Source organism: Larus michahellis, chromosome 4 (genome assembly GCF_964199755.1).
Source record: "Larus michahellis chromosome 4, bLarMic1.1, whole genome shotgun sequence".
In the NCBI taxonomy this organism is placed as follows: Eukaryota; Metazoa; Chordata; class Aves; order Charadriiformes; family Laridae; genus Larus; species Larus michahellis.
This window is the reverse complement of record NC_133899.1, coordinates 44,421,303-44,449,106: the sequence shown is the minus strand read 5'-3', so window position 1 is coordinate 44,449,106 and position 27,804 is coordinate 44,421,303. Positions and strand designations below refer to the sequence as shown.

General features: G+C 37.0%; 1 protein-coding gene across 15 annotated transcripts in view; it reads left to right on the top strand.

Moving 5' to 3' along the window:
- LRRC4C (leucine rich repeat containing 4C) overlaps positions 1-27,299 on the top strand; it is a 567,176-nt gene extending 539,877 nt beyond the window's left edge. For all 15 annotated transcript variants that reach the window (XM_074584311.1, XM_074584306.1, XM_074584296.1 and 12 more), the window contains one exon: positions 21,704-27,299. In XM_074584311.1, the coding sequence (XP_074440412.1) occupies positions 21,746-23,662 (1,917 nt within the window). In that variant the 5' untranslated portion in view covers positions 21,704-21,745 and the 3' untranslated portion in view covers positions 23,663-27,299. The remainder of the gene's footprint in view (positions 1-21,703) is intronic.
- The last annotated feature ends 505 nt before the right edge of the window (positions 27,300-27,804 follow it).

Below are 27,804 nucleotides of genomic sequence, written 5' to 3'. Positions count from 1 at the left end.
TCTTCAGCTGCTGTAATTAAAATATTGAGCTAACAACTTCTTTTTTTAAAATGCAAATTTTTCAGTCACATAGGAAGATCTATTTGCCAATTCCATAAGACATACATGAAGGAGATTTTGATCGATTCTGGGGACTGGAATGGAATTCTTTCATGTTTGTGCCTGGCCCGATATAGACACCAATAATTAGGAGAATGCTCTTTTGGTTCACTGTGCAGAGATTAGCTTCATTTCAGTGAAGGCAAAATTTTGGGTCCTGATTTAAAAATAGGTATTGCAGGCGTTCCACAGAGGAAATCTCTTTGAAATGTCTCCTTGGGTACATTCAGTTCCCTGCATTTGAGCTTAGTAGTAGAGCATAATTAGATTTCAAATTAACGGATCACGTGACTACCCTCAAACAAGGCTATGCTAGGGTGAGTCAGTAGGCAAGTTAGTTAGTTTCCTCTTTCAATTCCAGTCCCTACCTCTTTTTTAAGCATGTGTGTCTGTGAAATATTTATGCTTTGTATGTTTATACATATATGTATTCATCTCTCAGCTAACAACAGAATAGATAGTTAGGCTAATGTCGTTGGCAGAAATAGCATTTGTAAATGTTCTTCGTAAATGCAGCATTATTTGTCTGGAACTCCACACTGCAAACAAGTATCTGAGGAACTGGTCTTAGGAGCTTTAAGGCATGATTATTCTATGAAATAGAAAATGGTAACAAAGACACTCATCTTCCCATTTCATTACATCTCCCCAGAAGCAATTCTGTTTCATTTGCATGGCACAATATTCGAGCTGTTGAATCCTAGTCTCTCAGGACTGTCTCAAAGGACTGGTAATGGTTTCAGACCCTCTCCGTAAACACCCATTGCACACGTATAATTCTGCACTTTCTCAGCTCCATCATTTTTCTTATTTCTATTTGGAGTGCGGCACTAGTAAGAACTTAAAAAGGGATGAGACTAAAGTAGGGATAAAGGACATCACCACATGGTTCTCTAACTTAGAAATAGGTAATATATATATTACTCAACTGAACCCAATATAAAAAGACTTTTAAAACTCCAGGAAAATTACAATAAACAATGCAATAACAAGGCACAAAGAGTAGCTCTGGCTCAGATCCTCAAAACTAGGTAGGTACCTTACTCCTACTTCAGAAATCAAGGGTTTGATCATTGTGAAGTATGCTGGCTTCAGTCTTTTTAAATCTCCAAGTACCTATGCTTATCTGTAACTGACCCACAAGAAAATACACATGAGCAAAAGAACATCGGGATGTAGCTTTTAACAGGGATGAAAAGAATAGAGATCTTGTAAAAATTGAACAGGACTGCATTTCTTTTCTTCTAAAAACATATGGAGTATAATGAACCTCTTGTGGAAAGAAAGTGTTTTTCTAATGATTTTACTGGGGCCAGCATTTCCTCCTCAGAACTTAATTAAAAATGATTTCTTTTAGATAGTGGTTTGGGGTTATCTTGTAGGATGGATAAAACTCTCTTGTAAGGTCTGTAGAAATTAAATTCTTTAGATTTTTTATCCCCAGGCTCTGCAAAAAGTATTTCCAGGCTTCTGAAGAGTTTATTATCATCAAAACCACTGTGTACATTTCAGTGTATTGCATAACAGGCTATTGTTCAGTAAATTCTATTGGCAGTGCTTTTGGAAGGGGGGAGGAGATGAAGAAAAAAATAAATAAAAAAAAAGAATAAAAAGAGGACAACTTAAAAAGAAAATATGCCTTCTAATTAAATTAAAATTATTTTTTTTCTGGCAAGTCCTATGGTTTTTTGCATTGCGCTTAAGTTATACATGTATCAGATGGTCAAAGGAATAATTAACGGTAAATCAATGATTCTATTTCATTCATAATTACAAAAGAGCATTTTTCATGTTTAGTTTGCTGGGGTGCAACCTTTTCAGTTGTTTTTTCACACCACATGAGTCAATGGCACTAATGAGCCAGATATGGCTGTAGTAATTAACTGAGATGAGCGTCTTTCTTATTTTTTTTCCTTTTTTTTTTTTTCCCTTTTTTATTTGACCCTTTATTGAGAAAGACTCTATGATCTTGAGTCAGGAAGCTACTCTGCTGAGTTTCAAGATCAAATCAGCTTCAGCTCAGACTGAGTAATGACCCCCCCCAGCATCTTTCAGCAGCAGGGTGTGAATTTATAATCTTCAACACTGCAGCACAAAAGTTCTGCTACATGTATTGCAGGAATAACTCCACTAGCTGTGGCACAAGACTATTTTCTTTACCTAAGAGTTGCAACTAATGGCAAATGTTGCACATACCACTCAGCTTTCCAGTGAGTGAAAAAGTGATAGGGTAAATAATCCCTAAACTGCTTACAAAAGCCAAGTTTTAATTCTGTTTTTCCATAACGTGTTTAAGTTCAGCTTATGAAGACTGATCGTTAGCATTGCTCTGGTACAACAGGTATCTGATACTACATGTAGGCAAGTATAGGGTAAAAAAAAAAAATCCCTGCAAGAGTGGCTTGTTTGGACAAATGCCATTTTTGTGTCCAGAAAACCTAGATTTCTACGCCATTAAGTGAGTATGAATAATTTTCTTCCTACTCTGACACTTTGAGTTGTACTGTAAACTATATCAAAATTACACTTTTAAGTGCATTTTGTACAGTAAACTTCAGGTCTTCAATCATCTGTAGAATAATTTTTGAAGTGCAATCTATTGGCAAAGCCTTTTTGCAGTTTCCAGATTTTGCAACCAGCTGCTTTGAGTAACAAGAAAAGTTCTATTCACTCATACTTGTCTTTGTATGGGTAAGAAAGGAATCAAACATCAAAGATTTTGGGTACTGTTTTCTAATACGGTCCTGATAGTTTTATAGACTTTGTTCTAACTCAGTTGAAGTGCTGTCAGGCCTCATTAAGATCAAACATTCAAGATAATGGAAGGCTGTGATCTTCTCCGGTATGCATTGTTTAAGATAGATCTGTAATTTTAAACAGAAAGGCGAGATTTCTGCATATTGCATAAGAGAATGTGATGCTGGTAAGGGGCGTGGCATTTGCCTGAAGGGACAAGTGGCAAACAGCAATGTGACAGAAACATGTAGAAGCAAACATCCCAGTTTCCCTTTTGAAATCCTCTTAATCACTTCGTTGGTCAATGGCACATGACTTATCCTTGAGTGCGCTGACTGGGCAAACAGGGGAGATAAAGTGATTAATTTGTTTTCTATAGTTCAAAACAACTGATCGTTCAGTACCTGATCATGAAAGTAAGCTAAGGTGCAATTAATACGATCGAGAAGACAACATTGGTTAGACAAAAAAAGCCCAAAAAAATACAAAGCAAGCTTGAACTTGGGACCTTTGAGTGCTGATCCCGAATTTGTTTGGTTTTATGTTATGGCTTTGGCAAGTCATAATTCATCAGGAGAGGAGGAAAAAATGGAATTTAAATACTTGTACTCTGCATCCATTAATGTCTTCATTCCAGAGAGAAGACATTCATGGGTATCGAACAGTGAATTCCTTATAACCATCATCTACACCTCCTAGAAGCCTTCCTTTGTTTATTTCTTGTGACAGAAATCCAATAGTCATTGTAAAGGACAGAGACACAAAAAGTTGTAGGGCATTTTTTTGACCGTGCTGTTGATTAAGTTCAAACATTTTTGAGAAATACTGCATTAAATGTAATTTTCATAAGAATATAATGAACTACAGTTACCAGACAGATATTTAAAAACTAATCTTAATTCTTGTTCATGAACAATGAACAAAGAGAGGTGCTATCCTTTTTTTTGTTGTTGTTTTCCTTAAGTGTAAGTCCATTCACCCTCAGTTGTCACCAGCACTTGGATAAAAATGTAGGATCAGGAATTTGAGAAACTATCTAAATGGATGCAGTGAGCCAGATCCTGTGCCAGTGAAGCTACACTGATTTATACAAGCTGTGGATCTGGCCTGTGAATTTTATTTTTGACAGTAAACACTTTTACAGCACAGTCAGGACTTTCTACAAGCATTCTTCATGCTATAGAGCACTGGCTCAACATCCATAACTGTAATTTAGTGTTGAATGACCTGATCTTCATGCACTGAATGGAAATGGAAACTTCCCATTAAAAGAACGTTCCAAGACAGCAAAATTCAGTGTGTGTTCAGAAAAGAGAACTTTTTTCTCAGGGGAACGAAGTGTCAGGTCACTTTAATTGAAGTACAAAGTCTGGATCTTTGAATTTTGTTCGTGTTACTGATGTTTACACCACCATGTAATGTACAGAGTGGCGTGGCCAACAACCTTCATAAGGCACGAGGTCTTCACAAGGCTGCTCCCTGGGATAGATTTGTTAGTTCATACTAATGTATGAGACCGAATGCATGAACTAATCAGTAGCAATCCCTTTGGAGTTTGTGTCCAGCTATAGAACTTGGATCTACAATATACGGAGAAAAATTATGTGCAAGTGCTTTTGTTGCAAATTTTTGCCATTATTCCTTACAGTCTGCAAGGAAGGTGCAGCAAAACTGTGTTCAAAATCCTTGAATCGATAGTCTGAGAATCAGAATTTCAAGAAGAGGACAGTAGTAGCCCTACACCAGCTTTCAGGTGTACTGTCTGCTGTGTCTGCATTGTTCAGCAATCACTAATGAAATTATTCCTCTCACTCCCTAGTATGTTCTTACTTTCCCTTTCAGTAAAAATTGGGAGTTAAAGAATAGCAGTGAAGAGCAATTGAATATGGTCTAGTAAGTGCCTTTCTCACTCTTAAGTACTGCTTATTAAATTTCATTCTGAAAAATGAAGCTGTATTTAGTATAAATGTGAGGGATCCTGGTGAGAAGAAAAGCACCCCAAACCATTAAAAGAAAAAAATTGTTATTTTTGCTGCTGTATAATTTTGAAATGACTTAGAAATTTGTACTATACTTAAGGAAAAAAAAATTGCTGACAACTTGGACACCAGACTGCAGATAAATGAAATTTTAAAAGGAGGGTTTAGTACTCTTTAAGAAGGAAAAACGAAGTTTGTAAGTTCCTGGCAGACCTGTAATTAAATTGAAAGGTGTCTTGCTATGCTACTTTTATACACTAAGGAGAAACTATTAAGGCTGTTTTGCTGACTGCAGTATACTGCAGTCTTGCAGGTTGCATTGCTGGGCTGCTTTGTGGAGCAGCAGCAAACTTTGCCCTTTTAAACAGCTCTAAATGATTATGGTAAGATTTTAATACAGCTTTGCTCTCTTGTTCTTGTGGTTACCTATAGAGAGGTCTTTAAATCCCAGTATTTGCTACTCTTACCTGTTTCAAGTAAGAAAAGAAGCAGCAGTTGATGAAGGCAGTCTAAACAGCAGATACCGAATGTTTATAGATCCCACCAAACGATGGCTATTTTCTTGCAGTATTTGTCTTCACTTTTAAGACGTGGTAAGATAATTCATGGCTAACTCTTTCCCAAGTAATGTCTCATGCCCTGGCTCACTCAAGACAAATGTCAGGGATGAGAGACTGTCTAGCACATGCTTCTGCAAATACTGATAGATACATTATGAGTATGCATAAGTTACCGTTGATTAAAGAAAGTGGAGTAGTAGTCTCCTCACATTGGATACCTAGCTTTCTGTCTGTCCTGAAAAAGATCCGCTGTGCCTGCTGAACAAGACAGAGAGTTGAAAGAAGCTATTTTAGCAATTCCATAAAAGCAGATTGTTCTTCCAAGCTAAATCTACAGCAGTGCTCTGGTGCTGTTCTGACACAAATACTATTCTCTAACGTCATACAAGTGAATGAGAAATTCACTCCTTTTGAAGTCAAGCCTTCTTTCAAAATTGCACTTTCCAAAACAGTAGGGAAGTTTACCCTAATTGTTGTTGTACGTCAAATTTGAGCCCCAAATGTACGCCACATTTCTAAAGTTTGCCTTCGATTTCAGTTGAAGATAGCAGTCTTCAGTGTTTCTTGATATAAAATGGTAAACTATAAACAAATGCTATATTTCTCTCCAGAAATAGCTAGACTGCAGTGGAGAACAGAGTAATTCTGATATATATATATACGTGTTGTTTGTCAATTGTTGTTTGTAGGATTTAAAGCTCCCAGGGTAACTTCTAGATAAAAGTCAGCATCTAACCGTAAGCTATAACCATCTATTAGTCAATGTAAAACCTCTAACCAGACATAACACATTATAAAGATTTGAGATAAGGAACTCTTTTCATTTATTGAGGGGTATGTCTGCTGTTTTTATTTCATAGCTACCATTGAAACACTGTATTTCATGGTACTAAGGAATAAAAAAGAGAAAAAGAAAGAAGATAACTTATTATTAGAAAAAGGAAAGTTTATTTTTTAAGAACGAAAACTAAATCCAATCTTAATGTATGATTACCATTCTTTCATGTCTTCTCTTTACCATTTGAAGTCTATTTTATAAAAGCTGCATTTTCAGAGCAATTGGATATCTGAACCTCCTGATATTCCTCAAGAATGGATCAGTCTAGTTTAGAGGGTAACAAGGGTCACAAACTTCAGCTGGAATAAAAATCATTCTAGTTTCATTGACTTGAATGGAGCAATGCCAGTTTATCCCATCTGAGAACTAGACTAAATTTGGCGAATTTCTGTAGAATTACATAGAAAAAGATTGCCTTCACACTTCTGGAATGGAAAAAATTATAAAGAAAAGACGCCACGGGAATGTGCTATGTACATCGCTTTTTGTGTTTGTTTGTTTTTCCTCCTCAGAGCCATAGAGGAGCTCACATATAAAAAAAATTGTTTTTTTTTCCATCATCCCCTCCCTGATAGTGATAGCTTAGGTTTAGATCTATGGCTGCAGTGTTAGAGGAAGTTCTTAAATCTGTGCATGCTCCTTGTCTCTGATACCCAGCAGTTCTCCTGTCTTCCATGAAATTCTTCTGAGATTTAGATCCCAGTCCAGAAATCAGGTCTAGTAAAGGAGATCTCTGTGCTTTGTGTGAAGAATGTGAGACATAACTCCTTGTAGTCTTCTCTAGTTCTAGCTGCTGTTATTACATCTTGTCGCTTCCTGAGCTTTCTTAAGTATTGAGCATATGGGCAGCAATATGAGTAAAGAAATCAAGGTGATTTTCTCAAGATGCGTTAACCCAGGTTTTAAAATCATTCTTGCACAAGCGGATATAGCTAGAAATATCAGGCAAATACTAAAATTAATGATACAATTAATTATGTAATCTTACAGACTAAATGCTCCACTGTGTGATGTAGGTCTGTAAGGCAGAGCAGCGCTGGGGATATATGTGCTATAGAGCGTTGGTATTTAAATGCAACATAAGTACTTAAATTTATCATTGCTCTTAACAGCCCACAACCACATGGAACTGGTGTATGAGAGTGAACTCTGGTATCAGAGTGCCTGGTGACGCCAAAGGTCTTCCACGGCATACTTCATGGGAGGGCTGTGTTATCAATGTATTTGTCCACTTGAAGTGCTTACATGATCCTGTGCTAATGACTGCCTGAAAATATGTAATGTACTTATCCTTATGCATCATTCTGGAGTAGACAGCATAGATAAGAATCTAGGAAATAGTTCTCAGCCAGAGAGGTCTGGACATATTATCACTTTTGTCATTCAACTATATTTTATATGTGTTCAGGCTGAAGCAATTCTAATTAAAATTCAGAAAATATTTTCCTGATAGGAAACAAATAGTTGTTATAGAAATAATGTTGAACTATATTTTACAAAGTGTATTAGGTATACTATTACATGCATAAATACATTTATTTGAATGTAAGCTTCATTGGCTGCTTTGTGTTTTAATACTGTCTTTAACTATATGACCAGATCATATTTTTCCGATAGTAACTCTGTCTCTTTGAATGTACAGAATGAAAAAACCAACCCGAATTCAGTACTTGGGCTTTTATCAGTAATATTCTCCTTTTTTTGGTAACTATTTGTGACCATAATGTATGACAGTTGCTCTAAAGCTGTGCTGACTGTGTCTGTACAATTTTCAGTGACTATACTATAGGTATATCCCTAGCATGGAACATTTAATCTGTAAATGGTTAAAATTTTACAAAGTTCTAAGAAACTGACAATAGCCTTTCACAATGGCAGATGTTGGACATCCTTAATAATAGGTGGAATTACTGCTGTCTGTGATAAATGTATTTGTATTGCTATAGAAGTCAGCATAGTAATGGAAAGCTGTACTGCAAACAGGCATATTTATATCCTTGAATAACATCAGCTATCGAATTATTCTACTTTGGACAGGTAATTTTCAAATTTGTTTTGAACCCTGGGTTCACTCTCTGGCTATACATTTTTAAACTAGGAGAGAAATTTCTTGGAATTTTTTGAGAATCCAATATGCTAATATCTTGATATTTTAAAATATTCCATTACTTTTGTTTCATAGCATGCTTTCACATATACAAACTCTGTCTTTGTAGTTGTCTCACTTACAACTTTTCCTTTTCTGTTACATGACAGTTACAATTAAATGAAAATGAAATTTCCATCTCCTTGAGAACTATCCTAAAAGAGTGGCATCAAAACCCTAGTGCTTACATCAGCAATAATCTGCAGTTGGCTCTGTATAGCAAATTCTTATTGACATATGAGATGGAGTCCTGACTCCACTGAAATCAAAGACAAAACTCCCACTGGTTTCTGTAGGAGTCAATTTTTACCCATCATTTTCTTTCATGGATCTAGTTAAAAATGGAAGTCTGTGGTGGGCTCATGAACACAGAATACTGTATCAGCACTTCAGAGTCTGGGCAGCTGAACAAGCAAGCAGCGCTGCTGATAGTGGACATTGCATCCTGTTGGTTAACTCGAAGCAGATAAACAGCACTTCAGTGAAAATGATCATTTGCTAAAGAAGTACATGCCAGCTTTCCTGGATCTGATATGAATTTATTATTGAGGTAATAATACTTTGAATTTAACCAGTGATTTCAATAACCAGGCTATAAGCAGCCTATATAGAGAAGATATTCCATCACATAAATGTATACTCAGCAATTTAAAAACCATGTCTACATGAAAATATGAAGTAATCTATTATTTTTCTCTATAAGACTTATCACAGTGTGAAGTTTCAGAGAGATATTGTCTTCTCTATCTTTATCATTTATGATTCTTGGATTTATAGATGGTCTGGACAGAAAGAGAATGACTCATATAATTTACCACTGTCTCTTGCAAACCCCTTTGGAGCCTTTGGTTTTCACCAAGCTGCATTCAAGCTTTCTTTGTTAATTATAACTTTTCCAGGCAGATCTACATTATCAATTCTTAAATCAGTCCATATGTTCTGTGAAGATATGCACTATGTTTTGGATACCTCCGGAAAACACATTGGGATGGATGATATGGGATTGTGCTAGTGCCTCGTTTCAGTACATATAGAAACAAAATGCTCCAGTATTAACAAGTTACTTCAGAATTATTTAAAATATGAATAAAATTAGAAGAGGTTAAATTGAAAATACATAATATTTTTTGTTTGCAATGTTTGGCAACACAGTTATAAAATTTCACTTAGGTAGGTTTCTTTGGGTTTGCTTCCAGTGCTTGACTAAGCTGTCAAGGGAAAGGATGTCTTTTGCCTGTTAAGGTCAGTGTGGAAGTCACAGTGTGAAGCATTTCTGTAATTTAAATATTATCTTATATATACATGTGTGACCCTATGACTATGCTTTATACAAACATATTTGGGGATTAATGCACTTATTATTGGAATTTAGTAATTAAAACGTTAGTAATTATTCACTTTAGAGTGAAACTGGTTTTGGAGCAGACTGTCTTTCAAAAGTACTGTGGTCCATGAAACATCATCAGTCCTTTACTAGGTCAGAAACAGATGTTTGTGGCAGAGGACTGACACTTGACAGGATATGGTCATTGTAAATGGGAAAGGTGGAGTTCGTGTTACCCTGGACTGGTGCAGTGGTGCCAGAAGAATCTTTGTCTAGTTGCATGTGAAACAGTTATGAACCTCTTAACTATTACTTTCTTCCCTTTCCTTCTTCAGCTAGTGAGAATAATTCCCTGAATGTGAAATACTGTTCTTTTTCAAGTTATTTCCATCTTCCTAGTTGCATGAATTTGAAATGTCACATTTTGCCACTTGTACAGTTCTACGGCAGGAATTTTCTTTTAGTGTTTTTTTTTAACATTTACATTTAAAAATCACTTCAGGGCTTGACAAGACCCTGTCTGACATGAGGCTTATATGACAGCTTTCCTGGGGCCAAGGATCAGAAGATCATAGCACATATATTGGAGAGCTTTGCCAAGAGGAAGCTTTGAGAACAGGTCACAGGAACAAGGTGACGGTAGGTCCCCAAGAGTGCCTGCCTATTCCCATTGTAGAAAGGATTGGACTGGGTCCCAGATGATCCATAGCGTTGTCTGTGGCCTGTTCTCTGGGTAGAAGAGAGGACCATGTCTCATAACATGTCCAATGAGTTTCAAGAAGGAATAGCATAGCATACATCATACATTGTAATTTCAAATTCACAATGTATTTCTTCAAACTTGCCATCTATAGTATCAACAGCTTGCGGCAGGTACTTGATAATACCTACCAAACCAGAACAGCATCTAAATACAGTCCTGTAGGAGAAGGAATGAGAGAAAGAATACACAGATGAAGTGACAAGTTTATGGTATTTAATGCATTTCTGGAAGGTGTACAAATACTGTGATAAGAAGAGTAATACAGGAATCTGGAGAATAGGACAGAACATTTTCTAATATTAAATCAAAATTATCAAATTTAGTTTTAAATGTCGTGGTATGTTGGTCTTCTAAAACTTGATGATCACACCCTTTAGTATGTACATAAAGTCCACATTCTGGTGGACTGATTTACGAGTTCTGGGTCCCTGCCCTGCCTCTGCTGATGACACCTTTCATTATAGCATATCCACTTGGACTCTTGTGGACTCCTGCGAGCAAGCTTCATCATGCTCTGCTCGGATGCAGACTCTGTCTTTGTGTTATTAGGGCCAGGCTGGAGCAGCACTGTGAGGCACATTAGCTTGGAGTTGACAACACACTAACAGTTGCTACATGGCTACCATTTGGAGCAACAAGCATTGCATCTAGTCAGCATGGAGTGTGAAGCTCCTGTTTGCAAAGTATCATGTAGACACATGCTAAATGTTGCCAAATGATTAAATCCATTATTGCCTCAGTTTCTTCAGCCGTAAACTAGAATGATACTACCTATCTCCTTTTCAGAGGCCTTGCGAGGATGTGTTTGTGTTTTATGGTTAGACTTGATGATCTCAAAGGTCCTTTCCAACCATGAAGATTCTATGATTCTATGTTTGATGTCTTATTAAGGCGATCCAATCAAGGATGGATTGTTGCCAAAACTCCCATTGTATGCAAAGGGTCCTGGGACCTCTATGTTCATGCGACTCCCAACAACAGAAGTATCAGGTCAAAGTCTGTTGTTCAGATTGAGGAAAATACTTGTCAGTAGTTGTTACAGTCCCCCTGAGTCATCACATAGTTTCACTCTTAATTTTATTTCACTAGCTGCCTCCTAAATTGAATTGAAACATTTTCCCACTTGTAATATTTAAAGCTGTACAAAAACTGTATGCAAGAGAACCTGTGACCTATTCATTGCCCAGCAGTGATAGATCTGGTAATAACGTGCTTGCTATTCTGGCTGTGCTGCACTTTGGTAACACCTAGGGTTTAATTGAAATACACCCTGACCTTGGTTTTGTTCATGAGGCATAGAATGGACATAATTAATATGAATCTACTGAGGGATATTATGGCAAAATGTATTACTAATTTTGGCTTCTCACACTCTTTTGGAAAAAAAATATCACAAATCTCAGTAAAAAACAATGCACTGCCATTTCGTAGAAGTCCTAATCCAAGCAATTTTCAAAAAAATTAACTTCCTATATTTCTCTGTACCTATTTTTTCTCTCCAAACAGTATCACAGTATGATAATTGCATTGCCCCTAACAGTTTCATATTCCTTCATAATTAAATAAACAGCTTGTAAATTGCAGACCACAAAATGCCTGTGTTCCACTCTTACCTTAAGGGGTTTCCATAGTTACCAAGGACAAGAAGTTTAACCATCAGTTGCCAGACTTGAGGCTATTTGCAGCCTTAACTTTTTATCTCGTGTCTCTTTCTCTTTGTCTCTTTGTTTATTAACAGAATGAGGGAGTAATTTGGACTCAGTTAGCCGCTGCAAATGCAATGATGCAAAATGGACTCCGGTGCTTTAGTCTGTTATTAGCTGGGTACGTTTCTCCCAGAAGGTATTTTAGAATAATGCATACTAGCAATACAGCCTATAGTTTCCAAGGTTATGAAATACCTACCAAGCACTTCTCCAACTCAACATCAAATAATTCAGACCTTAAAAAAGGAAAACACCTTTCTTGACACAGAATTACGGCATAGAAGTATTTAGGCAGATACCTATTTTAGTTGGTGCAGATCTTGCATGGCTGTTTTAACATAATTCCCTTTCATTCCTCAGTCTACTCTGTTTTATATATTACAAAATGCATTTGGAAAAACGGCACTTGTTAAGGCACAAACTTGATTTTTTTATGCCATGGAAATAGACAATCCTCTGATTCGCCAATCTCAAAATAATCTTAATATCTTTCTAAATGATATCAAATTTTATCAGATCATCTCTGTTGTCAAAGTATAGAAACTACTACTGATCCACAACTGCATTATATGTTCATCAAACTAAAATATTTCTGTTTCCTCGTTTATATTATCTACTGAGGTCAAAAGCTTAGCAAGGCTCAAAGGATGACTTGTATGGGTAACAAGAATATTCAGCATTAACACATACAGTAGATAAATGCACATATTGTAACTTAGGCAAAGATGTTTGGGGCTTTAAAAACTGGACTCCAATTTTCTAAGATTAGGATGAAACTCTTTTAAGGGCAATTATATACACTAATTGACAGTTTTAATTTTTATTTTTTTCCTCTTCAGTGTACTGGCTACATTTGTATATGCATTCTTAGACTATGTGGTGTTCTGATCGGACGTTTCCTACATCTGTTTTTATAGTTTGTGAGTAGGGAGAAAGTTTTGGAAGGAATGGGGGGTAACATCTTGGATTCTGTCAGCCTTGCACTTTTTTGCCTTTGTATCTTTTAAAAGACACTACATTTTAACCTGCAAATTTTTGCCTGCTAGTTTGAAATTCTGTAGTATATTGTTGAAAAGAATGTTAATTTTATACAAACGAATGCCTCAATGTTAAAAAAAAATGCTAATATTCTACCAGATCAAAACTAGTTTGTTTGAAATGACGTGTCACTGTAGTACCTTTAAATAGATGTTGTCTTAAGTCACTACTAGTCAGCTAAAAACAAAATGATGTTTCAAAATGATGACCACGGTGTGACAGGAGTGAAAATTGCCTTGTTTTGGTGCAGTGCTTTAGAACATCGTATAATTTTTTATTAAGGGTTGTTTTTATACTAATTTTATTGCAGTTCACAGATGTCTTCCGAATAAGGATCTGTGATTTTGCTTTGATAATAAACCAAAAGGGGATTAAGAAAGCATTCTTTCAATATTTATAGATATACTGCTGTTTAATTGTTGCTCACTGGGGTATTTCTGGCATAAGACAGTGAAATCCTGAAGATGCTTGTATGACTTCCCCATATATCACGGTTGGCACGTGAGATGTAGTGACATGCTGCTGTAATTCAGATAATTTTGTTATCGGGGCTATTTTAAATTTTTTTCTGTACAGTTGCCTGTTTCCCCCTACATAAATATCTGTCCAGAAAAATATAGAAGATGAAACAAACAAAAAAAGTTCCCAGACACTGTGTTTTATCAACTGAATTGGTGAAGTGAGAAGAGCAAAATGAGACTTGAATAACCCAAGGGAATAGTGATGAGGTAGAAAACCTTTTTACCTTTATGTAATTGGTTTGAATCAAGCCCAAGTCAATACAGAACAAAAATTCCTAATGTCTACATAGGGTCTCAAGAAAATGAATCCAAATTAACTTTGAAAAGGGACTAGCTACACTACATTACATTCTTTTATGGACACTCTTAATTGAAATTACAGTGGCCTTGATTCAATTTAGCTTAAATTAAATTCTAAATACGAGTGTCCACACAAAGATTTAATGCAATATAATTAACCCACTTTAAAAGTTAATTCCAATTAAATTTCTAGAATGTTTCCGAGTAGGCTAGTACCAAGCTGTATTGCGGTGGCTTTTATGAAAGAATTTAAGTTAGTTCATCATGAATAGTTCATAGATTGCTCCTATTCATACCACTGCGAGCAGTCTGAACAGAGAGATTAGGACTGTTTTGTCCTCTTTAACCTTTGGGTGACATCCAGGGAAAGGTCAATAAAGAAATCAACTAATTCCTTTTAATAAAAATAAGTATGTCCTAAAGAAATATCCATTACATATTGACTGCTGTTTCCTATGATTTTCCTGTAAAATTAGCAAATGTTATGAGTTCTACTGAGGATACAATGTGCAAATGATGTTTGGGAGTAAAAGAACATTTATAAATGAAGGGACATACCAGACTGATTTAGTTTAAAACACTGTGAAATCTCTTATTTTCCAGGTAAAATACAAATATCTTTGCCTGGATGAAAATTCTGAAATTCTCATTTTTAAAAAGTCTGTTTCGTGTTCATTTCTGTTACCTGAAGTTAAGGAGAAAATTTTGAACCTTAAGAAGACATGAGAGAGGAAACATGAAATCATGCTGGAAAATGAGGGGTGTGAAATAAAGCTGTTTTCTGCATAACAAAATGAAAGAAAAGAAGAAAAAGGCAGACTGGATCAAACTCATCCTTGATTGAACTCCCCTGAAATCAATGGTGATTCAGGAGGATTGAATGTGTCCAATCACATTTAGGTCTTTCAGGTCAGTGTCTTAGTGATTCATCTGAGTCTTAAAAGGCTTGCGGAATAGAACCGGGAAATATCTGTGCTACAGCAATATCCTCTCTGCCTCCTACACTTACGTGCTTCAAGGGGCCATAGAAAATCCCAACTATGGCCCAGAGAGAAACAGTGAAACGTGCAAAGAGGAGAATAATTTGCATTGTGAGTGTTTTGATTTATCTGGTTTCATGAGTAATCAGTTTGCATTGCAGGGCTGCCTGTCTAGCCCTCTGGCCTCCACTGTATTTAACTAAAAATAAAATGAAAATCAAATGGATAAAAGCTGCTGGGTTTTGAAACCTCTCAGGTTTTTAGGCATTATTGCAATGGCTCCCTAAACTGTTGTTGAGACTTCTAAAGTCCTAGAGCAGTGAAAAGAGAAAACTGATTTTTAAGAATGGAGGAAAAGACACACAGCTATATAGTGGCAGTGGTGGGGTTTCACTGTAAAACAGTCTGTTTAAAAAAAAAACCCCAAACACCTCAGACAGGAGTAAATACATGAGGGGAAAAAAAAAAAAGATTAGGAAGAGAAAGATATGAGATCTACCGTAACTCAGTTTACTATTTTGCATCATGATTGGTGTAATGCTCTATTAAGAACATAGCATGTGTTCCTTTGTTGGTGGCAAAGACATTCAATGGAAAAAAAGAATGGTGTCATTGCACTGTTTATGGGCAGGGAACAGCATGCAAAGTGTTTGTAGTTCTCTTGAACTGAAAGCTCTAGTCCTCAGAGGTTCAGCCAGGTGTAAAGGAGTTTCAGGACAGAAAAGGCAGGGAGGTATGCAGGAGGGTATGCTGAGTGAATCCCTAGCAATGTGGTTCCATCCGCCCAACTCTTCATAGCCATATGGGGACACGCATCTGAGGCTGCAGGAACATTTGCAGAGCAGATGTTGGTAGAGGATTTCTGACCCCAGTGGAGCTCCCTGCCCACAGTTCAGTCTCTGTTCTGGGACGAGGGTTTACCCTCGTGTGTTTCAGTATTTTGTGGAGCTAAAACAGATTGTGTGCTTGTCTCATGGTATCTACACTGAAATTCCCTTGGCTTCCTCTGCTGGCATTGCTGCCAAAAGGGGATCAGTCTCAGGCTCTGAGAGCATTCAGAGTTCCTGAAAAGAGAGTCAAAAGAGTCACTTCTGCATAAAGTCATCCTGGGCTTTAGACCTATTTTTATTGCTGTACTCCATGCTCCGTTCCATACAGAAACTATTTTCAGTTCTCTGGTGCTGATACTACCGGAAGAGACTTCCCAGCGTAATTAGCTGTTTGATGCACCTAGCTCCTTTTCATATGTTTGGAAATCTGCCATTTAATTTGCAACTGTAGAGTGGCTTGTTTACTAAAAAATGCAGACATCTTTGCAAAGGGTTTTTCTCTCAAAAACCTCTTTAAAAGGGTGTGATGTACAGCTTACATAACTGTGCTATATAAAGTGAAGCAAAGGTGCATTTTCTGAATGCATCCACATATTTGTCAACTTGAAAAAATTTGTAAAAAGTGATCTGAATGCTCCTCATCCTGAAATTTTCTGGCACATGGCTGAGGGAGAACTGTGATGATTTAGTTGAGATTTAACTGTGATGTACGTGTGATGATTTAATTTTACTGTTATAGTTTAATCACCTGACATCTGATAGATTCTGTCTGTATTTTCAATGCGGTGACATATAGCAATCACATTTCATTTTTTAACGGCAGATGTACAGCACCAACCAAACTGTGTTAGATCATCTTGTATCATAAACTATATATTGGGATAAAGCCATGGCCTTTGCACTGCACCACTCCGCTGCTGAGACAGTTATTCATAGACCCACAGACTAGACAGAAAGCTAAGTATGAGTTGCCAAGAGCAACTAAACTGCCAGTGATCCAGCTAAGGGTCACTGGAGCTTGGGAAAATATCTTTGCCACCTGCCATAGCTCATTAGGCAGATCTTTGAGAATGGTGTAGAAGTTCTCTTTTGTAATCAAAGCCCACCATTACAGGAAAATTCATCAGAGCGAGTATAGTCACTTTCTCCTGGTAAAGAAACACAGATCAAAGCACACCAGGCTTAAGAACTAATTACAAAAAAATAGAAAAACGAATTGCAGGTTCCATTACAATGCCCATAAGGAAGACATCTCTGCATATATGTTTGGCAAAGCTACCTTTCAATAGCATAACTACTGCATCCTTCAAGCTGACTCTAAGGAAAGCTGGATTGTGCCTATCTGCACAGGTAGATTAGCTTTGTCATTCCTTGCTTCATCTTCTGCATTGGATCGTAAGAGGGCAATGCTTTTCACTCAAAGGAAAATGTGTAGTACATCGATACTAAGTAAGTATCAGATAAGCTATAGAGAGGAGAACACGCATATCAAATGTCAATTTGAAAAAAAGATTTTTTGAGTTTTGTGGAATTAGCAAATAAAACAGATAACTCTCCATATATGTATATATATGTCTCCATGGCCATAAAAAGAATACACATTACTGTACTAAAATAACAGATGATATATGCTTTGGTAATTAGAGCAGTGCCACAGACAGACTTAAGGTCATGTTTGTAAACGCATTTAATAATTGCACCGTGTCTGGGGAACTTACTATGCAGTAAGGAAATTCTTAGCATTTTAAACTACATTTTAAATCTACACAGCAGAGGGCACTAGTGTTATTGAATTGACCATAGAGTAGATATTTTGGTACTAAAAAATGAAGAGGGGAAAAAAATCACTTGGAAGACAAAGAGTTGTCAACAAAGACTAAAGAAGCTGGTTGACGGTCTGTTTTCCATGCATGGATTTATAAAGCTAAATCTTCATGTGTCTCTAGCATAATAGTCAGATATTGAACAGCAAATTACTCTAGCACAGAGTTCCAGATGGGTCTTTATGTAAAACCCATTAAAATATTTCCATAATGTTCTTCAAGACTTTAAATGAATTTTTCACTGTGTTTTTGTGCTGGCTAATTTTTTTCCAGGGTATTTTTGATTTAAAATTACCCTGATGTGAAATGACTGCACCAAGACTTCCTGAATACTTAAGCTCTGAGCTGTGGAAAACCACCAATATAAAAGAAATGACCTTTCTAGTACATTCCTACTGCCACTATGAATCTCACTGCAGTATGTTAGCCTCACACAAAGCTCACCGGTTGAAGTGAGGTATTGCAAGGTATTGCCTAGCATATTTTTGGCTGGTCATGGTGGCTTTTTTGAACCATCAGTTCCCCTGTACGTTAGCAGCATCAAGCTCAGTTAGTGTGGTCTTATGCTAAATAGCACATTTTGCTTCCTGTATTACCAAAGAGGGGAAAAATTTTAGTAATGTAAATAAATCCAACTGGTAGCTACAAAAGCTAAGATTTGCTCTCCCTGCCTCCCAGGAAGCATTCCAGAGGAATGTCACTGTAGATCTTCTGTACTTATATATTAAACAAGATACAGCTTAGACACAGAAAAATCAAACACACCAACACATATGAAAACATGTCTAAAATTTTACATCCACATCTCACAAAATGGTGATCCTGTCTTCAAAATTGTACACTCAGAGCATCTAACAAGTAGCCAGTCACCAAGCTTGTATTTGAAGCATACACAGATTTGAATTTTGCAGAAACATGAGGATTGCAGAATTCCCTGAGGGTCTTCGATAGATTGCAGTTCTGAGACATATGTTTGATTGAGACATCCCTAGCACAGGACTAGGGAAAAGGTAAACATAAAAGCCACGGGTAATTTTGGCCTTCAGCACAAGGGAAGAGCTGTTCTGTGTGACTGTTTGAGTCAATAACCAAAAATGGGAGGAATATAAGGATTTTATTTTAAGAAGACAAAACAAAAGAATTTTTTCTTTTAAAAATCTTTTTGCAACTGAGACATGAAAACACTTTGTTTTGGGTTGAACAATTTTTGCTAATCAGTTTCATAATGGGATAATTTATTTGCTGTAATGAAGTACTATGTTCTATATTCAAGCAAAATGGTTCAATCTCTTTTGTTTTGTTTGTTTGTTTTTTTCTTACCCATGGAGCACATATGTAGTGATGGAAAGGGAATATCTGCTGGATAAAGGAGTAGGTGAAGGGCATGGTGAGAGTTAGCACCAGGCGCAAGAAGTTGGAACAGGAGGGAAGTGCCTTGGATTGCTTGCAGCACCGTTTGGCATCATCAGCTCTATGGAGGCTGGCCAAGAAGCAACTGAAGGGAGATGATAAGGGCACTTGCTCTCTTGTGACCTTTCTCATTTTTCCTATATTTTCTTGTTCTACAAATCCCATAGTATTCCTGGTCCTTCAGGGTAAACAGGATACAGGAATGAGAGCAGAAAGTAGCAAAAATAAAAGTAGATAAACCATATGACATCTTGCAAAGCTGGCCTTTAATAGTGAATGGGTCTGAGAGAGAACACAGAAGATTCCTGTATCTCTACAAGTCACATGTGCCACACCAGCCTTACAAGGATAACTAGCAGCTCTGAAGCTGGACACAGCGGGCTGAGTTCTCATCTCAGTTCCATTGAAGATAATAACATTGCACCAGTGCAATGGCGAAATAATTGGTTTGGTGTGTTTCTGTATCTGTTTTATTACTTGTTAATGGAATTCATTATTCAGTCGAAGTCCCTAGGGGATAAGTTTTAGGAGAATTTAACAAAAATGAGAAAGGAAAGAAAGGACTGAATATTTTACTGAATAAAAAAAAAATAGTGACAAACAAAAATGCTAATACAGTCACTTAACTATCACAGAAGATGGTTAATTACTATTCAACAGCGAAATTCATGGATCACAGATTTTATCTAAAGAGCCCAAAATTTATATTAGACTCATTGATATAATTCTTTTGACCACTATGGGCAGATTCTTCTTTATGGCAGTGCAAGAAAGGTGGGAACCAGGTCCCTTTCACCCCCTTTTTGCACATAGTTTTACTACAGTTGGATTTTTGATGTAAGGGAACTTGAATTTTAGTGATTAGTTTGAGAGTGTTTCTCCATATATGGTGTTCAGCACCTCTGAAGAGATAACTGACTTAGTAAGCCTGCAGTAAAAAGGAAGGTGTGTACAGCAGCCACCCCTCATCTAGTCCAGTACATTATCCTAACCCCATGAACCCATGAAGGTGATGTTCAGAAGCACAGTTATAATGGAGAGGTGGGAGCAGCAATATCTAACGCTACAGCCACAGGGTTCTCCAGAGTCATATGACAGAAGTGTAAGCCACAGAGAGAGAAGCTGAGTGACTTGCTCAAGGTTGCAAAACACATTAGTTTCATGAATCTTTCATAACAAGAATGATGTTTTATAAATAGCACTTACAGAGCAGATCAAACAAACAGATACAGCTCAGACTTTCCAATTCCCATTCACAGGTTTTTAACCATTATATTGGCTTTCTCTGCAGTAAATTATTAAAAGTGAGATGAGAACACTTGCTGGCTCTGAACCGTTATAACGAGTTTTTAAAAAATGCAGAAATGCATTCTCAAAAACACATTGTCTGAATATATAATTGGAAAAAAAGTCTTTTGTTAAATGAATTGCTGTGAGATGCAAGTTAATATATTTTTTCCTGTATTTTTCTTTAAAGAAAAATAGGTTTTTTTCTTACACTAAATGAAACAATTCAGAGCCTGGAGTGGAAAACCACTGCCTTATAGTCTTTTGTTTTACTGAATACATATATTATGTATCTGGGTGCTGCAGGTTATAAATATGCTTTAAGCTTGCTGTAATTTATAAGACTTCAATTTTGGTTGATTTATAGGAAATTTCATTAATCTCTACAGCAGAGGGACCTTGCACTGAGCAGCAGATTGAAAATGAACTGAGGGCTGGGGGCTTTAAGAACTACCACAAACGAATCAGTACTGAAATTCTTAAAATGGTAATGATCATTTGTAGTATAAAGGTCTTTTTTCCCCTTACAGTAAGATCTGTAGCATTTTTCTAGAGGTACCAAAGAAACTGCTAACCCTGAAGCTACAGAGATATTTTTCAGCATTTAAATGGCTATTCTTATTTCTGTGTTCAGCACACATTTACTAATGAGTCTTTCTCTGCTGCTGGTGCCAAACAAAAGAATTGAGGAGGAAATATCATGAAATTGGATGATGCTGTTTAACGGTAGGGAAGAATTGATGCTCAGCATGTTTCTTTTGTATTTTATTTTCTTCATTGAAATAGGCAAGATCTTGCCCTGACATTTGCATGACCTGCTACATTCGATATTAAAGGCTTTACTTCTAGTTAAGCTCTAATGCAGGAATCATGTTTGTATAGACAAAGCTTTTCACCCATACAAAGCAGGAGTCTCCACTTGCTCTTCATATTATTTGTTGTCTTGTTTTATAATGTGTCAAGAAGGTGAACACCTTGAATATTCTGACGATTCTTATCTTACTAATTTTTTCCCTTTTGGGGCCCTTGTCAGTTCTTTCAACTCTTCCCCTTGAGTTAGAACATTTCCTTTAGGTATCTGCTGTGGTTGAACTTGTTATCTGCCATCCAGCTACATGCATTATACATTGGAATGAGCAGGAAAAGCTAGTGTCTGCCTTTTTGTTATCTCATTGCCAATTACAGCTGACATACATGACTGTACAGGGAACAAAACATTAGAATTTCAATAGCTATTCTCACCACAGTTTCATGAAATTGGTAGAGTTGACTGAAAGGACTTGAGAAGTCTTTGTTTAGGGAGAACACTTAAATATTTGAGATTAATTTAATGTTTTTCTTCTCCCCTCTTTCTTTCTTTCAGGCTATTCAAACTCCAGAAGGACCAACACCAAATAAATTATGAATGTTGAACAAGATGACCTTACATCCACAGCAGATAATGATAGGTCCTAGGTTTAACAGGGCCTTATTTGACCCCCTGCTTGTGGTGCTGTTGGCTCTTCAGCTTCTTGTGGTGGCTGGTCTAGTGAGGGCTCAAACTTGCCCTTCTGTCTGCTCCTGCAGCAACCAGTTCAGTAAAGTGATTTGTGTACGAAAAAATCTGAGAGACGTGCCAGACGGCATCTCCACCAACACTCGGTTACTCAATCTCCATGAGAACCAGATCCAAATCATTAAAGTTAATAGCTTCAAGCATTTGAGGCACCTAGAAATCCTGCAGCTCAGCAGGAATCACATCAGAACAATTGAAATAGGGGCTTTCAATGGTCTGGCCAATCTCAACACTTTGGAGCTCTTTGACAATCGTCTGACCACTATCCCAAATGGGGCTTTTGTATACCTGTCAAAACTGAAGGAACTGTGGTTGAGAAACAACCCCATTGAGAGCATCCCTTCTTATGCTTTTAACAGAATCCCTTCTCTCCGGAGGCTGGATTTGGGGGAATTGAAAAGGCTTTCATACATCTCAGAAGGTGCCTTTGAAGGTCTGTCCAACTTGAGGTATTTGAACCTTGCCATGTGCAATCTTCGAGAGATTCCTAACCTCACCCCACTTGTAAAACTGGATGAGTTAGATCTTTCTGGGAATCATCTGACTGCCATCCGGCCAGGTTCCTTCCAAGGGTTAATGCATCTTCAGAAATTGTGGATGATACAGTCCCAGATTCAAGTGATAGAAAGGAATGCTTTTGATAACCTTCAGTCACTTGTAGAGATCAATCTGGCACACAACAATCTAACACTGCTGCCTCATGATCTGTTCACACCACTCCGCCTAGAAAGGATCCACTTGCATCACAATCCTTGGAACTGCAACTGTGATATCCTTTGGCTCAGCTGGTGGATTAAAGACAAGGCACCCTCCAATACTGCATGCTGCGCCCGTTGCCACACACCTCCCAGTTTAAAAGGAAGGTACATTGGTGAGCTGGACCTGAATTACTTCACGTGTTATGCTCCAGTCATAGTGGAGCCACCAGCAGACCTCAACGTCACAGAAGGCATGGCTGCAGAGATGAAATGCCGGGCATCAACCTCCCTGACCTCTGTATCTTGGATTACTCCAAATGGATCTGTTATGACGCATGGGGCATACAGAGTTCGGATTGCTGTGCTCAGTGATGGCACATTAAATTTTACAAAGGTAACTGTGCAAGACACGGGTTTGTATACATGCATGGTGAGTAACTCTGTTGGGAATACCACAGCCTCTGCCACTCTGAATGTGACTGCCCTGGATAACCCTGGTTATACATACTTTTCAACTGTCACAGTAGAGACTGTGGAACCTTCTCAGGATGAGGCACAGACCACAGAGCAGGTTGGGCCCACACCAGTTACCAACTGGGAGACCACTAACATGACAACCTCACTTACTCCACAGAGCACAAGATCAACAGAAAAAACATTCACCATTCCTGTGACGGACGCAAACAATGGGATCCCGGGAATAGATGAGGTTATGAAGACTACCAAAATCATAATTGGTTGTTTTGTGGCTATCACTCTGATGGCTGCTGTGATGCTGGTAATTTTCTACAAAATGAGGAAACAGCATCACCGGCAGAACCATCATGCTCCAACACGGACTGTAGAGATCATTAATGTGGATGATGAGCTTACAGGTGACACACCCATCGAGAGTCACTTGCCCATGCCAGCAATAGAGCATGAGCACCTAAATCACTATAACTCTTACAAGTCTCCTTTCAACCACACAACAACAGTTAACACAATAAATTCAATACACAGTTCAGTGCATGAACCGTTATTGATCCGAATGAACTCAAAAGACAATGTACAAGAGACTCAAATCTAAAACATTTATGACATTATGGGGTGGGGGTGGGGACAACGAAAGATGGTTTATAAAAAAAATGACACAAATGACTGGGCTAAATCTACTGTTTCAAAAAAGTGTCTTTACAAAGAAAAAGAAATTTATTTATTAAAAATTCTATTGTGATCTAAAGCAGACAAAATTATGTGTATTCCTCAGAACCTGTTTTTGCTGCACTTATTTACCCTCCTCGTTCCCTTTTTCCTCCCCAACCTACCCTGATTCCCATTTGCCATATTTTTCATAGGAGATCTTGATTCCCTAAAAGAACTGGTCTAAGAAATTTTGTAAGAATTCTGTTACACTTCGGGAATTTTTATGGTGAATTCTAGTGGTGAGATTCGGTCTATTTTGTCACTTTTTCTCTTTTTTTCTTTTATTTTCTCATGCCCTTTTTGAAATTATTCAATAGAGAATGGAATAATAACAGCAACTTTACAAGTGAGAAAAGCAAACAAGCAAAACGTTTTTTTTTTCATGTAATGATTTGCTCTGTATTTACTGAAAGCACCGTTCTGTGAAAAAATGGAAGAAAAAGTAAAAGAAAATGACCAAAAAACCCAAGAAATCAATTTACTTGTGAAAAGCTATAAAACCCATGATCTTTTAAACAATTCTAGAACCAGAATTTGTAGTTCAAACACTAAACTAAGATTATAAATAAAATATTGGTTTTTTCTGTACTTGGATATAGCTCATTTTTAGTGTGTCTTTAAACATCAAAAGTTTGTTGAAATTCGTACAATGTTCTGCTGTGGTGGTCCAAAACACAGTCACTTTAAAGAGAATAACTAAACCATTTTGGATCATTACTGAAGAATAGTATAGTTTTCTTTTTAGTTTATGTAAGCAGCGTACTGGTAAACAAGGGTGTTTGACTTTTCATGCAAGATTAAGATCGTTCTTTCCAATGGTATTTTCAATTATTGTATCATAAGACGTATTTCACAATGCCAGGAAAAGTTTTGTGAGGAGTTTCAGTTGTCACTGAATTTATTAGACAAAGCTGAAAAGTTTGTTCTGCTTTTTGTTATTTATAACTGTCAATAAGAAAATTCACCTTTATATCAAAGCTAGAGGTTTTCAATTCAGTTGTTCTGGTACTCCTAGACATAAATATGAAATATGTTAGCTACCTATAATACTTATAATCAGAGCTGTATCCCTATGTGCAAAATGAAATCAAAATGCTGTTAATGGAGTAACTCACAGGAAGAGGCCTGAGGATTTTGGTTTATAAAAGAAAGAACAAAGTCAGTCAAATATGAGGAGAGTATAGGTTACTGTAATTTGCATGACAATTAGACTCCCTGTAGAGTAACCAGTTTACACTAATTTAAACTCAGACTCATTTACCAATAGGAAATGTACACCCTTTTCCTTTCTATTTATGTATGTTCTCTGGCTTACTGGTATAGGAATGGTGTATACCTTGCATGCTGAAAGCTAAAAGGAAGTCTTTGCATCAGAAAACCAGCTTCTGGACGCTGTGTTCTTCCAAGTAGAAGTTCTGCCAAATTATATGCATTGGCAACTGAATAGAAGCATTTTAAGATGATTTAGATTAGGAGAAAGAATCATATATATCATCTCTGAATGTCTTTTCACCTATTTTCTTCCTTAAGCACCCTTACTGTGAGTTTACAGGGTCCTGTGCTAGGTAAACAATGTTCTTGGTTCTTATCAAAATCTCTTTGGAGCTTTCTAGTATGCAGTAGCATGCAGGATGAAGACCCTACTGAACAGTATACTTCTATTCTGTAAATTTAAGAAGGAATATCTGCTAGGTTGAGGCGGTAAATACCTGTTAGATTCACAATTCTCAAGGTTGCCAGTGAATATTGTAGTAAGAAGGCCTGATTTAAGGAGGACACAGTGGAGATAGGTGATGATGAATCAGATGCTGCAGGGAGTCCGATAAGTATAATACAGAATGAAACCCAAAGTTCTATAATAATCTCAAAGAAACATTTGGCAAGACATTATCCTTTGATGTACTACATGAAAAATAATATCTACTCTAAGGGAATTTTAATAGAGGGCAAAGATGGACCTGAATGTAAAATGTTGTAGTTGTGATTCCTAGCTTTGCCTATTTCTTCAAAGTGGATTACAGCATTTCATTGGTGATTTCTTTTAAGCATTTTGATAGACTGTACAGAAACACTACAGTTACACTTTGCTATTTGTACTTTGCCCATCTGGCTAGTAACATTGTGTCCATGACCAACGTTTATCTGAAAATTCAAAAAATTATTTCCAGGAAACCTAAATCTGTAATGAACAAGTTTATGTTAAAAAATTATGGCTACTCTCTAACGAGTATTTGTGAAAGTACTTATGGTCACCGTGGTCACTGTTTATAAACAGTTTTTACTAATTCCGAAAGGTTATGCATGGGAGGTCTTTAAGAAAAAAAGGCTATTGCCAAGTGGGACACTGGATCAGTGGCAGTCTTTATTCCTCTTTGGAGTAAACCAAAATAGTATGAGTGACAGTTTTAAACAATATATACATATTTACTGAGTGTTAATCCAGTTTTATTGGTTAATTAAAAAAATTCAGATATTCCTGCTTGCTCATAAGGATAAAAAAAAAGCATTTTGGTGTGTTTGGTTGTGTCAATATATATGCGTTATGTGGAAACCATATTAGTTAGTATTTTCCCAGTATCTTCCCTATACTTCTTGGAACCACAGAGATTATTTCTGACTCCTTCCTGCTTCTATAAAACACACAGTACTTTTGGAGATTAAATACCAGATGTAAAGAACATCACAGTTTAAATTATGAACTGAGTTCTGCAACAAAGTGAGAGGCGTGCTGTGCTCTCTTGTTTTGGTGCTCCAATTACATGCCAATGCAGCCTGTTACAGCTCCAGAGACTACAATGTTAAGAATGAAGCCTGGGTCTCCTGTATGGCAGAGCACAACTGATAGAAAGCTCTAATGAAATTTCTCTTGCAGGAGACCACATTGTAGATGGTGTGTGATGTAAAAAAAAAGTGCAAAAAACCCTGTGATCTTGATTATGAGCTATTGCTTTCTAGTGGGGTCATGAGAAAGGATGAATTATTCTTCGGTTCGTTTGATGGAGTTTGAAGGTGTTTGCCTGCTGTCCTGTACAAATACAAAGTGTAAACCATTTTCTTTCTGGAATGTCATCAGGTCTTACAAATCTTGCCATATGCAGAAATGACATGTGAAAAGCAAAGCAAGTGAGTTCCATTCAATTCACCATACCAGATGGACATCTCATTTTACTTTGAAAAGGGCTAAATGTATGACAATTATTACAGTAATTGTATTTTTTTCTAAAATATTCTATGTAATGGTTTCAAGATTCCCTGTCCCCACTGGTGGCATTATAGGCTTATCACAGCATTAGAGAAAAGATAATTAAATTAATATTGTACTTAGTTGTATTAGCTTCATAGACTTGTGAAAATATTTCATAACAGCTGTTATAAGATTTTATATGTCAGATATGACCATTACTGTAGTCTCTTCAACAAGGAGAATGGAAAATCTTTTCAACCTATTCGCCCTTCTCTAAAGTTCATATTCCATTTTTCGCATGAGCTAAGTAGAGCATTTTTGAAATTTTTGCTTTTTTTCTAAGTCCAGGCAGTGAAGGTCTAGGAAATTTAGGAGCTACCTTGCAATTTCATACCAAAAGAAGTAAATGAAGAAATAATTTATCCTTATCTTCAAGATATAATAGGAAGTTTCTGGGTTTCTGTTTTTCTTGGTAGAACTATTTAATGTATCTTTTTCTCATTTGTGCAGGTGTTGCCAAAAAAAATCTCATTTCAAACTGGCATCTAAAATCCAGTCTACAGTTAGTCTGAAGGTAGTGGCAGACATTTTACTCTGGAGGTGGTATTACATAGCGGTATTGTAGTAGACTAAGACCCAGAGCCATCATTACCGAAATAGCAAGGGTTCATGAGCAGGAGATAGGCTTGGGGGGATTCTGGGAAACCTACTCAGTAAATCTGCAATTTCTGTTGGCCCTGCAGCCGCGCTCTGTAGTGGTGCGTCATGGAAACAATGGCGGTGTATAGTTTATGGCTGGAAGAGCACAGCATGGCTGTGCGTTGGGAACAACTTCATTGGCT